The 18,953-nt window shown below is 37.9% G+C and overlaps 4 protein-coding genes across 7 annotated transcripts; 2 read left to right on the forward strand and 2 right to left on the reverse strand.

The window, feature by feature from the left end:
- Nucleotides 1-214: 214 nt before the first annotated feature.
- LOC110847631 (ATP-dependent helicase brm) lies at nucleotides 215-11,371 on the forward strand. Of its 3 annotated transcripts, none has more exons than XM_022094609.2 (31): nucleotides 215-370; nucleotides 470-617; nucleotides 685-1,073; nucleotides 1,204-1,296; nucleotides 1,387-1,668; nucleotides 1,779-2,102; nucleotides 2,196-2,357; nucleotides 2,425-2,533; nucleotides 2,613-2,692; nucleotides 2,767-2,916; nucleotides 4,972-5,221; nucleotides 5,289-5,430; nucleotides 5,508-5,589; nucleotides 5,662-5,723; nucleotides 5,819-5,914; nucleotides 5,989-6,035; nucleotides 6,110-6,240; nucleotides 6,345-6,542; nucleotides 6,618-6,829; nucleotides 6,918-7,088; nucleotides 7,173-7,189; nucleotides 7,259-7,365; nucleotides 7,446-7,618; nucleotides 7,705-7,738; nucleotides 7,860-7,994; nucleotides 8,062-8,346; nucleotides 8,451-8,508; nucleotides 8,666-8,990; nucleotides 9,054-9,180; nucleotides 10,592-10,805; nucleotides 10,934-11,371. In XM_022094609.2, the coding sequence occupies exons 3-31, from the start codon at nucleotides 720-722 to the stop codon at nucleotides 10,969-10,971; spliced, it is 4,458 nt and encodes a 1,485-aa protein (XP_021950301.1). In that variant the 5' UTR covers nucleotides 215-370; nucleotides 470-617; nucleotides 685-719; the 3' UTR covers nucleotides 10,972-11,371. The 3 variants fall into 3 exon arrangements, with proteins under 3 accessions (XP_021950301.1, XP_021950302.1, XP_035705486.1); XM_022094610.2 differs by having other exon boundaries at nucleotides 1,207-1,296; XM_035849593.1 differs by having other exon boundaries at nucleotides 224-388.
- Nucleotides 11,298-15,034, reverse strand: LOC110847632 (ATP-dependent RNA helicase DDX42). The gene is made up of 14 exons (XM_022094611.2): nucleotides 14,893-15,034; nucleotides 14,290-14,745; nucleotides 13,960-14,210; nucleotides 13,851-13,899; nucleotides 13,674-13,766; nucleotides 13,531-13,561; nucleotides 13,429-13,463; nucleotides 13,137-13,340; nucleotides 12,909-13,056; nucleotides 12,738-12,834; nucleotides 12,540-12,632; nucleotides 12,269-12,467; nucleotides 11,965-12,191; nucleotides 11,298-11,889 (listed from the first exon to the last, which is right to left on the reverse strand). The coding sequence occupies exons 2-14, from the start codon at nucleotides 14,738-14,740 to the stop codon at nucleotides 11,491-11,493; spliced, it is 2,277 nt and encodes a 758-aa protein (XP_021950303.1). The 5' UTR covers nucleotides 14,741-14,745; nucleotides 14,893-15,034; the 3' UTR covers nucleotides 11,298-11,490.
- LOC110847633 (GPI mannosyltransferase 2) lies at nucleotides 14,899-17,365 on the forward strand. Of its 2 annotated transcripts, XM_022094613.2 has the most exons (8): nucleotides 14,899-15,461; nucleotides 15,537-15,648; nucleotides 15,716-16,091; nucleotides 16,181-16,382; nucleotides 16,489-16,607; nucleotides 16,676-16,769; nucleotides 16,845-16,952; nucleotides 17,019-17,365. In XM_022094613.2, the coding sequence occupies exons 1-8, from the start codon at nucleotides 14,937-14,939 to the stop codon at nucleotides 17,211-17,213; spliced, it is 1,731 nt and encodes a 576-aa protein (XP_021950305.1). In that variant the 5' UTR covers nucleotides 14,899-14,936; the 3' UTR covers nucleotides 17,214-17,365. The 2 variants fall into 2 exon arrangements, with proteins under 2 accessions (XP_021950305.1, XP_021950304.1); XM_022094612.2 differs by having other exon boundaries at nucleotides 16,676-16,952.
- Nucleotides 17,259-18,908, reverse strand: LOC118434920. The gene is made up of 3 exons (XM_035849594.1): nucleotides 18,688-18,908; nucleotides 17,601-18,585; nucleotides 17,259-17,520 (listed from the first exon to the last, which is right to left on the reverse strand). Exons 1-3 carry the CDS (start codon nucleotides 18,764-18,766, stop codon nucleotides 17,406-17,408), a joined length of 1,179 nt encoding a protein of 392 aa, XP_035705487.1. The 5' UTR covers nucleotides 18,767-18,908; the 3' UTR covers nucleotides 17,259-17,405.
- Between the last annotated feature and the right edge of the window lie 45 nt (nucleotides 18,909-18,953).

Consider the following 18,953-nt stretch of genomic DNA (forward strand, 5'->3'; position numbering starts at 1 on the left):
TAACTTTGTTTAAACTGAGCATTATGAAAAATCCCGAAACATGTGCTCAATTATTTACCTAAGGCTACATTTATCCAAGTTTCATCAAAATCGGAGCGAGACCGCTGGCGTCATCGCATAGTAAGTGACTTTTGCTTCAATTGCATCCTCACTCACTCTGCCCCGATGTTTTTGGGGCCCGGTTGCTGCAAAATGCTGCGGCCGCAGCTTCGGCTTGCTCCTCCTCTCTGTTGTCACCTCTCGTCTGACACAACTCACTCACTGCTGCTCCACATTTCTCAACAATTTTCTTCAAGAATCTCCTAAATAAGAAATCCCCCCGTTTCATCAATTCGGTGACGCGCATGCTGAAGGGGCGAGGCTTCGGAAGGTGAGGACTAGCGAGGAGGTCATTTAATACTTGTGACAAGTGACTTCTTTGCGTCATAAACAATGAGCTAATACTTATTCGGTATTTTTTTATTTGTAGCTTTAATACGAGGCCCAAAAGAAAGTAGTTAACAACGTCTTGGGCGTTTCGGTGTTCCTTTTAATGGGAGTTGGCCGTGTAGAGCCATACGTTGCCGTCCACTTTATTTATATCGTCTTGTTCTTGAAAAGCTTTGGAAGAAGCTGACGTAATATAACAATGACAATATTATATTAGAATTGTAGAAAATAGTGAATAGTATTATTATCAAATAGGTGAAGAGGCGAAGGCTATAGTCGGGACTCTTTAAATGCAACAACCCCCAAATCCATCCCCAATGGGACCACCTCAGCAAGGAGGACATGGAGGAGGTCCACCAGCAATGCATCATCCACCTCAGCAACATTACCCTCCACCTCCTCCACATATGAATGCTTACGGCGGTGGTCCAGTTCAACCGATACATGGTCAAGGTCCGCCTGGACATCATTATCCGCAACAAATGCCTCCTGGACAGCAACAAGGGCATGGTCCTCCAATGCAACAGCCGATTCCGCCAAGTCAAGGGCCCCAAATGGGTGGACCAGGCATGATGTCTGGAAGTCCTCATCAGATGGGACCTCCTGGAGGAATGCCTATTGATCCTAATGCTCAGCAGCGAGGGGTGCGTATAGTAGCTTTAAGCTACTGTAGCTTATAATAACTAAAGAGATTGCGGTGTTTGTTTACCACATAGCTAACTAATCGTGGTAATTTAAAAATATGTCAAATCTGAATATAAATGTAATCAATAGCAGCAACCAGGAGGAGTATATGCCCCCGGACCCGGTCCAGGAATGCCTTCAGATGGAAAACCTCAAATATTTAATACGCCACAAATTCAGCAGGTAAAAAAAATTCAACAAATATGATTACCAAGTAGTTACTTTACTGATCGTGGATTGTATTTCATAATTTTGTTGTTGATTGATTTTCAGTTGAAAGCTCAGATTATGGCTTATAGATGTCTAGCAAGAACACAGTCGTTGCTCCCTGGTTTAGTGGCTGCTGTGCATGGTCGAAGACCAGACCCAGCTTCACAAACCCCTCCTTCTCCACAAATTCCATCACCTCGACCTGGAATGCCGCAACAAGTTCTTCGACCACCACATCCTCCTCAACAAACTTCACAGCAACCAGTTCCATCATCCATGCCACCCACTATGAATGGACCAACAATGCTCCCTCCCAGAGACGTTCCTGTTCCAGCGACTACTGTTGTATGTTGTGCTTCGCGCACATCTTACTATTTTTGCAATATACTTTCATATATTAGTGCTACTGCTTCGTTGCTGTTACTTACCTTTGTTTTTAACTAATATTTATTTAGCAAACCCCGTTACCGCCTGGCCCACAGCCACAAGTGTCTGGACCGGTTCATCATCAGCAGCAGGTTCAGCAATCTCAGACACAACCTCCTAATCAACCTCCTAATCAAAAACAAGCAAAAGTTACAACCATTGACAAGCCAGAGGGAATTGATCCTGTAGCGATGCTTGATGAGAGAGAAAATAAGCTTGCGAATCGAATAGTGTCGCGACTCCAGGAATTAAGTGAAAGAGCCTGTGCCATTCCTGATGATCTTCAAATAAAAGCTCAGATTGAGTTACGAGCACTGCGGCTATTTAACTTTCAACGACAACTTCGACAGGAGGTAATTTATTTATATTTATTTGTCTATTTATTTCGTACATATTTGTAAGCTTTTACTTTAATTAACTAATGGAATTTTCTTCCTGCGTTTCAGATTGTTGGAAATATGCGACGAGATTCTTCTTTAGAAACCTCGTTTCAGATCAATGCGTATAAACGAGTAAAACGCCAGGGGCTAAGGGAAGCAAGAATTACTGAAAAATTAGAAAAGCTTCAACGAATTGAAATTGAACGATCAAAGAAGAAGGAACATCAAGTAAGCGATCTGGTGTGGTCATGCACATATTTTTATAATTTTGACTTAAATCTCGTAATTTTCATAGGTATTCTTAGCCGCTGTAATTCAACATGGCAAGGACATGAAGGAGTATCACAAAAATAACATTGCTAAAATTCAACGAGTTAACAAAGCTGTCGGTTTATATCACGCCGGTGAGTGTTTTAATTAATTATTTATCAATTAAAATTGTAAAAATGCTCATATTTTATGGATTATATTTTACTCTTATAGACAAAGTTTCTAAACAAAAGAAGGAACAGGAGCGAATAGAGAAAGAACGTATGCGCCGTCTTATGGCTGAAGATGAAGAGGTAAATCACATTACTAAATAAACTTTGTGATACATAGTTTTTGGCTAATTATTAAGAAACTTGTACAAATTTAGGGATACCGGAAACTCATTGATCAAAAAAAAGATAAACGACTGGCATTCCTTCTTAGTCAAACTGATGAATACATTGCTAACCTCACAGAAATGGTGAAACAACACAAAGCCGAACAGCGGAGGAAGATGAGAGAACAGCGAAAAAAGAAGGTATTTGCCGAAAGAAATATATAATATTTTTGTTCAGCATATTGAATTTCAGAAAAAAACCCATAGACTATTTTTTTTCGGCTGGGACCCCCTTCTGGACTTTATTTTTTAATTTGAATGAAACCTCGAAAATCGTGTTCAGCATAATTGAATTAGTGGGTTTAGACCAATTTTGGGTCTCAAAAATTTTTCATTTGGCGCAAATAGACGATAGTTAATCCGTAAAGTGGGTTGACATCTCCCGGTTTTCTGAGATAACCACTGGACCGATTTTGTCCAACTGGGGCTTAAAATGATCACAAATACTTCCTCTTGGGTGGTCCGGGAGATGGTACTGATCCGTGACCTCGATGACCTAATTTTGACCTTTTTTGTATTTGTTGCAAATTTTCTCAAAATCGTATATAACTATGAGCTCCAGGTTCAAACAAATTGTTTTATTCAAAATGCATGCATATATCACCTGTTTAGTGCGAGCAGCAGCGTGTGTTGCATCCTTATGTGAATTTTTTATGAATTACACATTTGGTACCCAGCATCACAAATATATAGTTAAGGGAACTTTTGTGATTAAATGTTGCGCTGCTGTGCATTTCGCAAGAAAATAGACCAGTTTAAACTCCACATTGGAACCTGCCTCATTTATGCATTCCTCATATTCGACAATTAATTCAGTGATGTGCATTTAAAACCAAGTTTAAAATATTTTGAAACACTTACTAAATGCCACCCGCCAACGATAAGTGCGACCCCTTTTTGTCTTCACAAAAGTGTTGTAAAAACAGTGAAGAAAATTTCTTCTCCACTTCTCAGTGAAAATCGACAAAACTTTTTTCATATTGTTTGGGGAGAAAACACTCTTCTATGTACAACCTGTCGGACGATGAGCGTCTTAAAGCCGGGCAATGCATTCTTGGGGAAGATGAATTAGTAGCGTTTGTCCAACAACGAGGAGCAGGTACTAAAGGTGGAGTAACTGATCATTTGTGTTATGCTAATATCTATCTTTTCTGTCCTTAAATGAATTATTGAGCTATTGCTGAGAAATATAACTTCGTAGCTTAACACCTTTTTAACATTCAATAATTCTTGATTAAGTTAACTTTAATATATAGACAAAATATGTTTTGCTGAAATTTGAATTCTGAAAGGTTGAAATTTGGATATCACACGGGGTTTTTTACATTTGTGGCACACTGCCGAGCAGCAGGACCACATTCCAGAAGAAAAAGAGTGTTTTCGCCCAAACAATATGAAAAAAGTTTTGTCGAATTTCACTGAGAAGTTGAGAAAAAATTTTCTTCACTGTTTTTACAACACTTTTTGTGAAGACGAAAAGGGTCGTCGCACTTATCTTTGGCGGGTGGCATTTAGTAAGTGTTTCAAAATATTTTAAACTTGGTTATAAATGCACATCACTGAATTAATTGTCGAATATGAGGAATGCATAAATGAGGCAGGTTCCAATGTTGAGTTTAAACTGGTCTGTTTTCTTGCAAAATGCACAGCAGCGCAACATTTAATCACAAAAGTTCCCTTAACTATATATTTGTGATGCTGGGTACCAAATGTGTAATTCATAAAAAATTCACATAAGGATGCAACACACGCTGCTGCTCGCACTAAACAGGTGATATATGCATGCATTTTGAATAAAACAATTTGTTTGAACCTGGAGCTCATAGTTATATACGATTTTGAGAAAATTTGCAACAAATACAAAAAAGGTCAAAATTAGGTCATCGAGGTCACGGATCAGTACCATCTCCCGGACCACCCAAGAGGAAGTATTTGTGATCATTTTAAGCCCCAGTTGGACAAAATCGGTCCAGTGGTTATCTCAGAAAACCGGGAGATGTCAACCCACTTTACGGATTAACTATCGTCTATTTGCGCCAAATGAAAAATTTTTGAGACCCAAAATTGGTCTAAACCCACTAATTCAATTATGCTGAACACGATTTTCGAGGTTTCATTCAAATTAAAAAATAAAGTCCAAAAGGGGGTCCCAGCCGAAAAAAAATAGTCCATAATATAACAAATGCTCTTTTGTAGAAGGACAAAGTAATTGTACCAGTTGAAGGTGGAGCTGAAGACGAAAATTCGCAAATGTCTGCAACCGAAAAACGCGTCAGTGTTGTAGATAGAGGGACCGGAAAAGTATTATCTGGCGAAGATGCCCCGACGTCTGGAGAACTTCAAATATGGTTGCAGTCTCATCCAGGATGGGAAGTTCATGAAGAATCTGACGAATCTGGCGAGGGCGAATCGGACGATGAGAATGGTCCACCTCTTCCAGTGACAAGTATAATATTTTTTAATATTTAATATTTGTTTGGAAGAAATATTCATTAGCTTAAATATTTTTTTAGACGTGAAACCACCCGTTGTGATCCTTCCTGAGAAGGATCCGGAAGCAATTGGAGAGGAAGTTGCAAAGGAAGTTATCCAGCAAGCTAAAGCTAAAGTTGAAGATGATGAATACAAGCAACAAGGAGAACAAAATTATTACACGTAAGTTAACAATAACATTATCAATTATTAAAGAAAAAAAATTATACTTTGTTTTTCAATCCGTTTGGATTTTACAGAATTGCTCACACTATTCATGAGCCGGTTACCGAGCAAGCCAATATGTTGGTGAATGGAAACCTGAAAGAATACCAGATAAAAGTGAGTACCTATCACATTAATTAAACTCATATTCACAACCCACTCTAACTTATAAATAATTATTAATTTTAGGGTTTGGAATGGCTTGTTTCGCTGTACAACAATAACCTCAACGGTATTTTAGCCGACGAAATGTGAGTCAAATAAAAATATTTTGAATTATAGCTAACCTGGTTAAAGCGTATATGTAAAACATACACTCAATTTTTAATACTGAAATTTTCTTTAGGGGGCTGGGCAAAACGATTCAGACCATAGGCTTGTGCACGTATCTCATGGAACGCAAAAGGAATCTTGGACCATTTTTAATCATTGTTCCTCTCTCGTATGATTCAAATAATCAATTTCCAAAGGTTTATGAGCATGGTTGTTACCTCGTATTGTCTGTAAAATTTGCAGAACTCTCTCTAATTGGGTATTGGAGTTTGAGAAGTGGGCACCAACGGGTAACAAATATAACAAATATATCAACTTCTGAGTTAATTTGAAATTTATTCTAAAAGTCTACTAATCTGAACAGTTCAAGTGGTAGCTTACAAAGGGTCCCCTCTACTACGGCGACAAATTCAAACTCAGATGAAAGCTACGAGGTTTAACGTTCTCCTAACCACATACGAATATATCATTAAGGATAAAGGAATTTTGTCTAAAGTAAGATACTTTCTGGTTCGGTCATTGTTGCTTTTCACATACGAAGCGTATGTATATATATATAGGTTAACACTGATAATGATTATTTTATTTTTATTTTATAGATTCGTTGGAAATACATGATTATTGATGAAGGCCATCGAATGAAGAATCATCACTGTAAATTGACTCAAATTTTGAACACTTACTATATTTCTGCTCATCGTCTTCTTTTAACTGGGACACCACTGCAAAACAAATTGCCTGAATTATGGGCTTTATTGAATTTCTTACTACCCTCAATTTTCAAGTCATCTTCAACCGTACGAATAATTTAAGCTTAAAGATTACCATAGTTTGGATTGAGGAATATGAGGATGATGCATTTTTTAATACAGTTCGAGCAGTGGTTCAACGCTCCATTTGCAACAACGGGAGAGAAAGTTGAGCTAAACGAGGAAGAAACCATTCTCATTATTCGTCGTCTACATAAAGTTCTTCGACCCTTTTTGCTACGTCGACTCAAGAAGGAAGTAGAATCTCAATTGCCGAGCAAGGTTGAGTACATTATCAAGTGTGAAATGTCAGCTCTCCAGCGTGTTCTTTATCGGTATGTGTTAAGGTTTTCTGGTTTCATATTAATGATAATGTTTTTCTGTGTTAATATTAATACATTTATATATAACGTTATTATGTAGGCACATGCAGAGTAAAGGTGTGATGTTAACGGATGGGTCTGAAAAGGGGAAGAATGGGAAAGGCAGTGCTAAAGCTTTGATGAACACAATTGTCCAGCTAAGAAAGTTGTGCAATCATCCTTTCATGTTCAGTCATATTGAGGACAATTACATAGACCAACCAACATACGCGTGAGTACACCCCTCATTTTATGATCAACTTCCGAATTAGTTTAATTGATTTGATTCGATGATTTTTTGGGGGGAATATTTTAGGGAGGAACTCTTTAGAGGTAAGAAAGCATTAACTATGCCCGTTTGTATTTTAACTTGAATTAATATTTACCATTCATTTACAACAGCGTCAGGAAAATTTGAATTGTTGGATCGGCTCTTGCCAAAACTACAAGAGAGCGGCCATCGTGTCCTCCTTTTCTGTCAGATGACGCAGTTGATGAGCATTATGGAGGTAATATTTGGTTTTACATTATTACGAATATTATTGGTTTTACATAAAGTATGTATAATTAATGGTAATATTACAAACAGGACTACTTCAAATTTCGAGAGTGGAAATACCTTCGATTAGATGGTGGAACAAAGTCTGAAGATCGAGGGGACTTGCTAAAGAAATTCAATGCTCCTAATTCCGATATTTTCATATTCATTCTAAGCACACGGGCTGGTGGTTTAGGTCTTAATTTACAAACGGCCGACACTGTGTAAGTAAATATAGTTGTTGACTTGTGTACTATTTTATAAAATATTTATCCTACCACTGCATAAATATTTATTTTGACCCATATAGAATTATATTCGACTCGGATTGGAACCCTCATCAGGTTCATCATCTTCGTTGATTACCGCTGTCAAAAGCCGCATAACCTTTGCCCTCATCATTTGATCTTATTTTTACTACTTTGAATTACTAATATAACAAAAGTGATGTCATTTATTTTTTAGGACTTGCAAGCACAAGATCGAGCTCATCGAATTGGTCAAAGAAATGAAGTTCGAGTGTTGAGGCTCATGACAGTAAATTCTGTCGAAGAAAGAATTTTAGCTGCCGCTCGTTATAAATTAAACATGGATGAAAAGGTAATTTTTTCTAAAAGTCCGTCGTATTTTACCAATTCAAGTTTATTTTTATTACTTTTGTGATTAGGTTATCCAAGCCGGAATGTTTGACCAAAAGTCTACCGGCACAGAAAGAAAGCAATTTTTGCAAAGTATTCTTCAAAATGATGATGGTGACGATGAAGAAGAAAATGAAGCTCCTGACGATGAAACAATTAACTTTATGATTTCAAGAGCACCAGAAGAACTTGAATTATTTACTAAAATGGACGCTGAAAGAGAGAAAGAAGACCTCAAACGAGAAGAATCCCGAAAGGGAAGGCTTATGGATGAATCGGAATTGCCAGATTGGCTCCTACGAGATGATGACGATGTATGCAAATAAAAATTGTTTGAATTTATTTTCCACATGTCAGTTAGTCGTTCAGACATGCATAAATGTGAACTAACTAATGTAAACTATGTTGGAATGTATAGGGCATGTGGGAAGATGAAGAGGAAGATATTTCACAGAAAAAACGACGACGCAAAGAAGGTGAGAACGAATAAAACTCACAAGAAACAACCCATTATGGAAAAGTTGTATTGCCTAAATCACACTGTTCAGACTAATAATAATAATTTATGACCAATTTCACTCATAATTAATGAGTCATAAACTAATATTGTTTTTTATTTGCAATCTGTTACAGTGGACTATAGCGATTCTTTGAACGAGAAAGAATGGCTGAAAGTTATTGGTGCATCCTTAGAGGAAGAGAATGAAGACGACGCAGAAAGCATTGGGAATGGAAGTGGAAATGGTGGCAACGGTCGCAGTGGAAGGAGGAAGCGTGGAAAATACAAGAAACGGGGATACATTGAAGAGGACAGTGAGGATGAACCGCCCCGAAAGAGAGGAAGACCAAAGATGAACCCGGATCGAGATAGTGGAAGCAGTTCAAAAGCCAACATTTCTCCCAAAATTAAAAAGCTTATGAAGAAAATTATGAATATTGTTGTGGATCATGCCGATAAGTAAGATATTATTAACTAGGTAGATCTATAAACTCAATAACTGTTATAAAAAACTTTATATAGTGAGGGACGCGTGCTGAGTGATCCTTTTATAAAACTACCGTCACGAAGGGAGTACCCTGATTATTACGAATTAATTAAGAAGCCCATTGATATCAAAAAGATTTTAACCAAAATTGACAATGGAATTGTAAGTTTTATTGATACTCATTTAGGATTCGGTCCAGAAGTAAAGAAACATTTAAAAAAGTATATTTATTTGTATGAAAGAAAAATTGTCACTGAGTTGGAACGCGGTAGTTTTGTAGTCCATGCGATTGACTATCCAAATCAGAAAACCGGAAGTCGATATCTCGATTAGTTCAAAAATGAGAACAAAAAATTCAGAGGAACTCGCAAAAAAATTTTGCCACTACTACGAAAAAGTGTGCGAGCGCGTTCGGATAATGGTTAATAGCCACTTCGAAAAAGGAAAAATTCATAATGGGGCAATTTGCAGAGTTTTAGATATGTATGAGGGGAGGAGGAATGCTGAATTCAAAAAATTAAAAAATCGTCCTGCTCGTGTAGCGACCCCCAAAGTGATACGTAGAGTTCAGAAGGAAAACAAAAATAACCTTGGGATATCAGATAGTAATTTGGGCTACAAATTGAAAATATCAAAATTAAGTTTACATGACATTAAACCCACGAAGTTGGGGGTCAAATCCTATAAGGCGACACCTGCACCAAAGTACAACCAAGGTCAGCAAAAAAGAGCAAAGCCCAACTCTCGGCAGATTGTTGAAAAACGAGTCGAGCAAAACATGCCCGTGATTCTGGTCATGAATGATGAGACCAATTGCTCGAATGATCCAGATGAAGTCCCTGGGAGGAAGTACTACTCATATACTAATCAGAAAACGTTTAAAGATTCCTTCAAATACACGCCGAAGTCAAAATTCCCCATAAAGCACATAATCGGGCAATCATTGGACTCATTGGGGGACGTCTCAAAGCCGTTCGTGACCACAGCCACCATGACCTCGGAGAGATATCTGAGCGATTGTGTTAAGTAGATCTTGATCCCCTTGATCAATAATCGTCATGTACTTTTCTGACTGGACACAGCAACATGTCATTCTTCAAAAGTTGTTCTGGACTACCTGTGGTCGAAAAAAATCGATTTTGTTGCAAAAAAGGATATGCTCCCTACGTCCCTCGGGCCAGACCAATTGAACGATTTTGGGCATTATGCAAGAGAGAATATAGTCGTCGAACAAAACCACCCAAAAACTTGGTAAGATTCCGTCACATTTGGACACACACCTCAAAAGTGGTAGCGAGAAAGAGTGGCAAAGCACTTTTGGGGACCGCGAGGCAAATAATTCGCCAGATAGGAAGGATGGGGGTCTATGGACCATATGAAGCAAAAAATTGAACGATAAGGACCTTGTTCTTAACCCTTAAAAGTGTCATTGGAATTAATTAAGTTTTCCGGATTTTACAGGCATTTTTCAAATGTTTCTTTACTTTTGGACCGAACCCTACTCATTGACAGTATTTTAATCAATATTTTAATCGATAGTATTTTAATCAGCAAGTCTTGTGTTTTGTTACAGTATGCTGACCTAGATGATCTAGAAAAGGATTTTATGCAGTTGTGTAAAAACGCACAATTTTATAATGAAGACGCGAGTCTCATCCATCAAGACTCAATAGTTTTACAGTCCATATTTTCCGATACCCGACGAAAACTGGAGGCAAAAACTCTAGAAGATAAGGAAAGATCGGAGAAAGAACAAGATCCTGAGCCAGAGGAGGCAGAAGGACAAGGTAAAACAACTTAAAATTCACCAGTATTAAGATTATGATTATCTGTTATATGCATATACATACATCCTCTGTTATATACATAAATAAAATTATGTTGTATATGTACTATTTATGTTGATTATTTTCAGATGGTGAAGAAGATCAGGAAGAAGACAGTAGTCCTTAATTACTAAAAATTAGTAATGTCTTCCGGCTTGATTCATAAGGGGCAACTTTAATGTAGATTTTTACTTTTTTTGTCAACCAGCACTGTTGAGTAATCTAATGTAAGTACGTCCATGAAGCCAAGAATTTTTAATAGTAGAAATGTAGTTGGAGGGGGGGGGGTACATTTCGTTAATTATAATAGTTGGACTTTCACCATAAATTGGAACGCCTTAAAAGTTTAAATTAAATGTGATTTCATTTTAAAATCGGTGAAATGAAGTGATGATGTTACTGGCAAAAGATTGAGACTGTCTTAAAAAATTCACAACTTTTACTATTTATGAATGAGAGCTACACATTTCCTTTATTTGTTAATTCTATATAACTGAATAAAAATAAATGTATTTAGTTTTACTCTATTTCCTATTCTTACTTTATTTCTACGTCCATCCATCTTATATGTATATCTAACTTCACGTCGTTGACGGTAAAAAAAATTATGCAAATACAACAAAGACACGTTCAATACACAAAAACTTTAGTTCCAGCGAGATTTACGACGCTTGCCTTCTGGTTCTTCAGGCTGCGGCTGAGGTCTAAGAGGTTCCACCACCGCTGGAAGAATGGGGCGCTCGCACGTTTCCTCTGACGCTCGGAAGTTTGACATGTATTGCTGTTTGAAGGCAGCTTTCATTGCGTCCAATCGATTAGACGCAGGTCCAGCTCCCAGAGATGTACTAGCATTATTAAGTACAGCTCCTGACATGAGCCCAGGTTTAAAAGTTGGCATTGCATATTTAGTGGAGGGATTAGGCATCGTCGACGATGATGTTGTCAAGGATCCGTCTTCGCTAAATCCCAGACCTCTGCAAGCACCTACTAGAGCCGCATTTTTACCCTTGCCGTGTTTGAATCGAGATTTTCTAAACCACGAACTCTGCAAATTAAGAGATTTTATAGAATGTGCGTAGACAATCTATGTATAAATTGTGTATAATATCTCGACTTGAACCTTCATTGCAAGATCCAACAATTCTTGTGGTACATTTTGTCCTGCTCCTTCCAAATTCCTGACCAAATGCCCAGCAAATTCAAAATCTTTATCAGTCACTAATGTGTATGCCGTTCCCTTCTCTCCAGCACGACCGGTTCGACCAATTCGATGCGTATGAGTATCAATATCTCGAGCTACATCATAGTTTATCACCGTCTTTATATGAGGAATATCGAGCCCACGAGCTATTGCAAAAATATTAAGTTATTTATTTTAATTCCAATAATACTGTAAGTAATTTGTTATTTTATTTAATTGTTACCTGCAACGTCGGTTGCAACTAATATATTTACTTCCTTTTTCCTGAAGGCCCCAATAACTTGATTACGGTCAATTTGATCCATGTCTCCATGCAGGAGCAAGGCATCAATTTCTTTCAGCTTTAAGTTATTGTGGAGTTCTTCTGCATTTGTTTTTTTTGTTACAAATATCAGCACAGAACCTTCTGCTGTAAATTCGACCTTTTTCAAGACAATATAATAATTATTAATTATAAATCATAAATTGGATATATTTAAAATGTCAATACTGACCAAGCGTTGAATCATCCAAATCCATTTCGACCCACCCATTGCCATAATTAACACTTTCTGCTCAACATCTTCGCTGGCCTCACCAATTTCACCCTGTTGAAGAAAACAATTCAAGAAAATAATGAATATATTTTTTTTGAAAAATGAAATTGCTCAACAAGGTATACATTGTTCAATACAATATTAATTCTGTTCTACCTGCACGACGCGAATTGGGTCATTTAGAGCATATCTAGCAAGTTTTTCAACATTCTTTCGCATAGTGGCACTGAACAATAAAGTTTGTGTATCCGGCCTGCAGACCAAAAATATAAAAAACATAAGGCATAGTTGGTTAATGGGTAATAATATCTATATGTATGAACTTACCTAACATGTGCGCAAATGGATTTTACTTGCGGGGAAAATCCCATGTCGAACATTCTATCGCACTCATCAAGAACCAAATAGGTAACTCTTGACAAATTTGTTGCTTTCATCTTGATCAAATCAATGATCCTTCCAGGAGTTGCAACAACTACGAACGAGAAATTATAAAATATATAAGTAAAACCGATTGAGCCAACTTCTACATCCACATGTATTTTATATGCATACCAATCTCTGCTCCTGCTTCCAAGGCTTTAGACTGTTCCCATTTAGAGCCACCACCATAACAGCAGCAAACATTAAAATTGAAAACTTTGCCAAATTTTTTCGCTTCATTATAAATTTGTAACGCCAGTTCACGGGTCGGGCATAATATTAGGCCAATAGGACCATCGGTAGGTTTAAGCAGTCTTTGATCCGCGATGTGAATTACTATAAAAAATGAAATCATACTTAAGTAATCATTGAAGAATTTTGTCCCTCTATAATATATAATTATCTAATTAGGCTTAATACATACACATAGGCCACAAGAAGGCTGCCGTTTTTCCTGAGCTAAGGATTGAAATATAATTAGTTATTGCGGTACAGACCGATGGGAGTCTAAATAATACACACATACCCGGTTTTGGCGATTCCTATAATGTCCCTACCTGAGAAATGGAGAAAATAATGGGAATATAGGTGGTACATTAGATGCATTATTTTGTAAATTTTCATTCATTGTGGTTAAATTCATACTAGTCACTAGTCAAAAATGCTTACCTGACATTGCTATGGGCAAGCCTTGTGCTTGGATAGGGGTAGGCTGAGTAAATTCTGCCTTTCGAATCGCTCTCATCAACGATTCTGGAAGGCCTAGATTATTATGTGCACTATTACACTACTATTCGGAAAAATTGCCCCCACCATTTTAATTACTGAACAAATAATCATTCTTACCAAGGTGGCCGAATGAACTAACAGGTTTGGGTACGGTGGCGCCGCTAACCTATAATTTCAAAAATTAAGCATTCTTGATACAAATAAAATAAACAAATGAAAGCAGCACCTTAATTCCTAACGTTGTCCTCAAATTCTGGACATCCTCATCAGACAATTTCGTAATGTCAACATGTTCCTCATAAAAATTTTTTTCAAAGGGTTGATACTCAATACTAAAGTGGTCAATCGGCGGCAGTGGGTCGATATACTTTGATCTCTTTGGCGCAAGAGGATTGCCGTCTTCATCATATTCCATGTCGTTATCAGAGTCTTCATCCTTCCCAAAGTTAGGGTTTTCAGCCATAAATTTGTAATAGCCTGTTAAGCAGTAATATTAAAACTATTATTGATGCAATTTTTATTATAATGGACTGCACACTGACTGACTTGACCTTACTCTCTTCATCATCCAAGTCTTCAATATCATCTCGAACTCCTTTGACCAGGGTGGGTTTTGGAAGCTTTGGAGCCTCCTCTTGTCTTTTCACTTCTTTCTCAATGCCAGACATGAAAGCCTCGAGCGGATCGTCTTCGTCCGACTCTTCGCCCCCTTTTGCACCTGGAGAGTTTGGCCCCGGTTGGTACAGAGGTGTATCCTGCTCCTCGTCATCATCAAAGTACGCATCCTCCGTTTTGTGCCGTAATTTTAAAGATGAGATCGGGTCTACAACTGTCTTGTGAATTGTAGATAATGACGCAAATCCCTTGTTATTTGTCGTATTAATAGGATTTCGAGAGACTTGTAGAGATGGTGGGGGTGGGATTGCTGCACCCCCAGAAGATCCTGATGCAGACTGAAACCGGATGAAGCCTCTCCCAAATCCTCCACGACCACCCCTTCCACTCATTATTTCTAAAAATAAAATAAAATTGGAAAAAATTAAATTGACTTGTACCTAAGTAACGTTCGTTGAACCGTTTCGGTTGACACTACTGCTTCACAAAATTAAATATCTGAAAATGTTTGTGATTATTTTTAACTGCTCCTAAAAACCATTACCTCCAAAATAAATCTGCAATTTTCGTCGTCGGCCTCCAGTCGGAATGCAACCCAAAGACGGAAAAACCTTTCACAGTTCCCGGCAGCAGGCAGACATAAACAAGAAGACTGTAGCCAGCAACCTGACAGAATTAGTCGGCACGACTATTACATTGCTTTCTCTCTTCCAGCGCTTCGTCAATTTCACCGTGGGAATATTTTGCCCCCTTCTGCTCAAAACTGACCTGGACAACAATTACAAAGTTTACCACCCGACACTCTACTCCTCGGACGACGAAGACGAAGAGGATCGTTTGAACTCACTTCACCGCAAGAGTTTCGCCGACCGGGGCTCAGTAAGAAACTTTCACGACTTTCACTCCTCTTCGGCAGCCTTACAAATCCAGGATGGAGTTTTATCCCTGAAAAAGTTGGCGAGGTCGTGGGGACTGACACAGATCGACCTGAGAGCCTACGAACAAGGAGGTGACTTCTATGACGACGGAGACATCATGACGCTACCGGTGGGAGGAACAATTTCCGTGACTAGGATAGCACTCTTCTCACGCTTTCTCCTCTTGGGGATTGAGGTGGACTAACTTTTACATATGGGTATAATTTGCATGCACGTGTCAAAATAAATACTAATATGATGTTTGTTGTAGATATTGACCAACAATTTTTTGGGGAAGCATAATAATGATGGGTTTCGATTTGTACCTGAGAAAGGATATGGAGAAAAGTGGCTGGATCCAGTGGTGAATGCGACTCTTAGAGGTCTGTTTGCGATTTTAATATACTTTAAAAAAGTTTTCGTATGATTTGCATGATATGAAATTATTAGGATTTGCGAACTGGGATGGGCAATACTTTCTTCACATTGCAGTCAAAGGATATACAACAGAGAATATACTGGCATTCTTTCCATTATTTCCAATGATGATATCCTTTGCATCCCAATTGTTTCACGTTATTCTTGGAAGTTATATTTCTTTGAGTTCTCTAGTCTTAATCGTGTCCTGGATTTTTAACGCGACACTATTTACTAAATCGGCAAATCTACTGCACGATTTGGCCCAGGTTTCGGGTACCTTTCCGGATCCAACTCCAGTGATATTACTATTCTGCTTCAACCCTGCAAGTATTTTCTTTTCCAGCTTGTACACTGAGAGCTTGTTTATGTACTTGACTCTAAAAGAGCTCATGTCGTTATATTATGGGTAAAGGATTTACAATACCAATTTGAGTAAGGTTATAGATACATAAGGTTATTCTGATATCAGTTAATGTGCGAATTGTACGTCTTCAGGAAACCATATAAAGCATTAATGTGGGCATCGCTTAGTACACTATGTCGTTCGAACGGAATCTTAAACTTTGGATTTGTTGCGGCGTACTTCCTGCAAGAAGCGTGGACGACAACTAATAGAGAAAGGCGCAATCCGTTTTTCTGGTTGATTACCAAAGCTTTGATTTGTCTGATTTTTTTGGCACCATTTCTGGCCTTTCAGGTTCTCACGTTTCTAAAATTCTCATGATCTCTACAAATTAATTTCTTAATGTATGTAGCTTGATGAAAAATCAGTGTACAATTGGACGGATTATTATTAATTGCAGGTGTATGCCCTGCTAAAGTTTTGTAACGAATGGGACGGGGAAGTTCCTCTTTATTGTCGATATGAAATCCTGCCGTACTCTTATATTCAAAATAAGTATTGGAATGTGGGTCCATTTAAGTAAGTTTGTTATTTTTTACAAACATTTTCAGATGAATATCATATAGAATATTTTAATTGTTTCATAGGTACTTTGAATTTAAACAAATTCCAAACTTTATATTAGCTGCACCAGTGTTATATCTACAATTTAACACAAATTGGAAATCGTTCGTTCCACTGGTAAGCCAAATGGATAAATACCTATGTAATGGTATTTATATAATACTGTTACTCATAAATATAAAATGTTTTCAGATGGCCAAGCTATTTGTATATCCAACCAATGTAAATCTCTGTGGATTATACATTGCTGTTCATGGAGTTTTTCTAGCAGTCTTTTGTTTTGTCTTTATCCACGTTCAAGTAAGCCTATTCAAGAAAACTTTTAACTTTGATAGATATTTAAAACTTTTTTTTTTACTGGAATAGGTATCAACAAGATTGATTCTATCAGCATTCCCATATTTCTACTTAAATATCGCTAAAAGTTGTGGGAATGAAATTGTGGCATTTCGCAGGGGAATTATTTCATGGCCTATTAGATCTACTTTCACTCAACTCTGGTGCGTATTATACTTTGTGTTCGGCACGATCGCATTTTCTGCAGGATTACCCTGGACATGAAGGATGCATAATATTAAGTATCATGACTGATTTTTATTATTTTGCATGAATAGTAAAATTTATATTAAATCGACAATAAATTATTTTTGTATCACGTAGGCATTTATTAGTATTGTAATAATAAAAGTTAACAAAGTCCAAAATATCACTTACAATATTGTTAGTATTGCTATTCTGTTACACTTTCCCTGATTATGATACTTTTCTCCTGCACGATTGAAATATGGAATTAATCCAAGATAGGAAGCGTTGAAATATATTTTTAGGTGCCTCTAAATTATCCTTCTTTTGTGCCCAGGGCGAAACCCTTGGGAATAAAGAAGTTTTGCTCTATCAACACAACCAATAAATTAAAATTCTATTGCATTTAGCTAATGGAGTACTCACCTTTGATGCAAGGCTAAAAATTTGCTGTTTCGTTCAACAGAGTCCTGATTTACCAGAGCTACTGCACTCACTGATTTATGTGACGAATAAGGCATCAAGTTTTCGCAGGATTCCATTATTAATTGATCATTTTCATTGTTCAAGTCCTGCTTGTCTAGCTGCGCCCGAGACCCTATTTCATTTCGCCCATGAAATTCATTTCCATTCACAATGTTCGCACTATTTGCAAATTTTTCGGATGCCTTCATTATTGAACTGTCACTCTTGATTATTTGTTGGGTGTTGTGATTGTCGATAAGTTGTGCATGTTGCACGACATGCTCCATGTACCAGGACGGTGTCTCACGAGTGCCACCTCGTTCTTTCTCTTCGTGAGACTCATCGAGGGGGTCGGTGAGCTCGACGGGGATACTTTTGATGTAACCACGATTTAATAGTTTAGTAAGGACTTCGTCCCTGCTCCTTACTCCAGGAAAACGATACTCTCTCCGTTTTTGTGTCACATCGTCGTAAATGACGACTTGCGTGTGAACTCGTCTGGCTGGCTTAACGCCTGCACAGCTTGTTTCGTCTAGTTTTATTTCCGTTTTGGACGCCCTTATTGTCATCGATTTGGTTTCTGACTCTTGACTGACGGGATGGGAGGGTGCCGTGACGGCTAATAGTTCCTCACTGAACAGTTCCTCGTGATGCATAGTTTCTTCTTCATTTTCCTCTTGTTCTGCATCTGAAGAATCAGATTCAGAATTGTCGTCTTCTTCTTCCTCTTCCTCGTCGTCCGTGCAGGATGCGGAGTGGGACATGACAATTTTTTTCGTGCTTTCCCCGTCATCTCCTGATTCCGAAACAGAAACTTCTTGATATGCCGACCCAATCTTGCTGCTCCCGGACATCACTCGACGAAACTGCGAGTCATTCAAGTCCCCAACTTGATGCCAATTTGGGACATCATTATGGTTGGGTTCGGAACTGTCATTGTTACCTTCTTTTTTTAAAAAAAAAAAGATGTTAGCACGATAATATTTTTAGGTTGTGACCAGCGGTGTTTCATGATTTGACTACTAGGCATATTTTATATTCAATTTACCAAACTGGGGAGTGATAAACCACCATTTTGCTATCGCTGCTTCGTCCTGCATTACTGGTCCATCCGTCGTGAGCCTCATGAAAAAGTGAAGAACACGATCCGTCTCACCACCCCACCGGTCAACATGCACAAATCGGCAGGAATGGACGGGTTCAGCTTTTTCAGGTTTTATAAATATTTCGAATGAAAATCCAAACAGGTCCGCCGCTGCAATCAGTAAACATTGGCATTCAAATCATTTATGTGTAAACTAAATTAAACAAAAA

Source organism: Folsomia candida, unplaced genomic scaffold (genome assembly GCF_002217175.1).
Source record: "Folsomia candida strain VU population unplaced genomic scaffold, ASM221717v1 Fcan01_Sc003, whole genome shotgun sequence".
NCBI classification, from domain to species: Eukaryota; Metazoa; Arthropoda; class Collembola; order Entomobryomorpha; family Isotomidae; genus Folsomia; species Folsomia candida.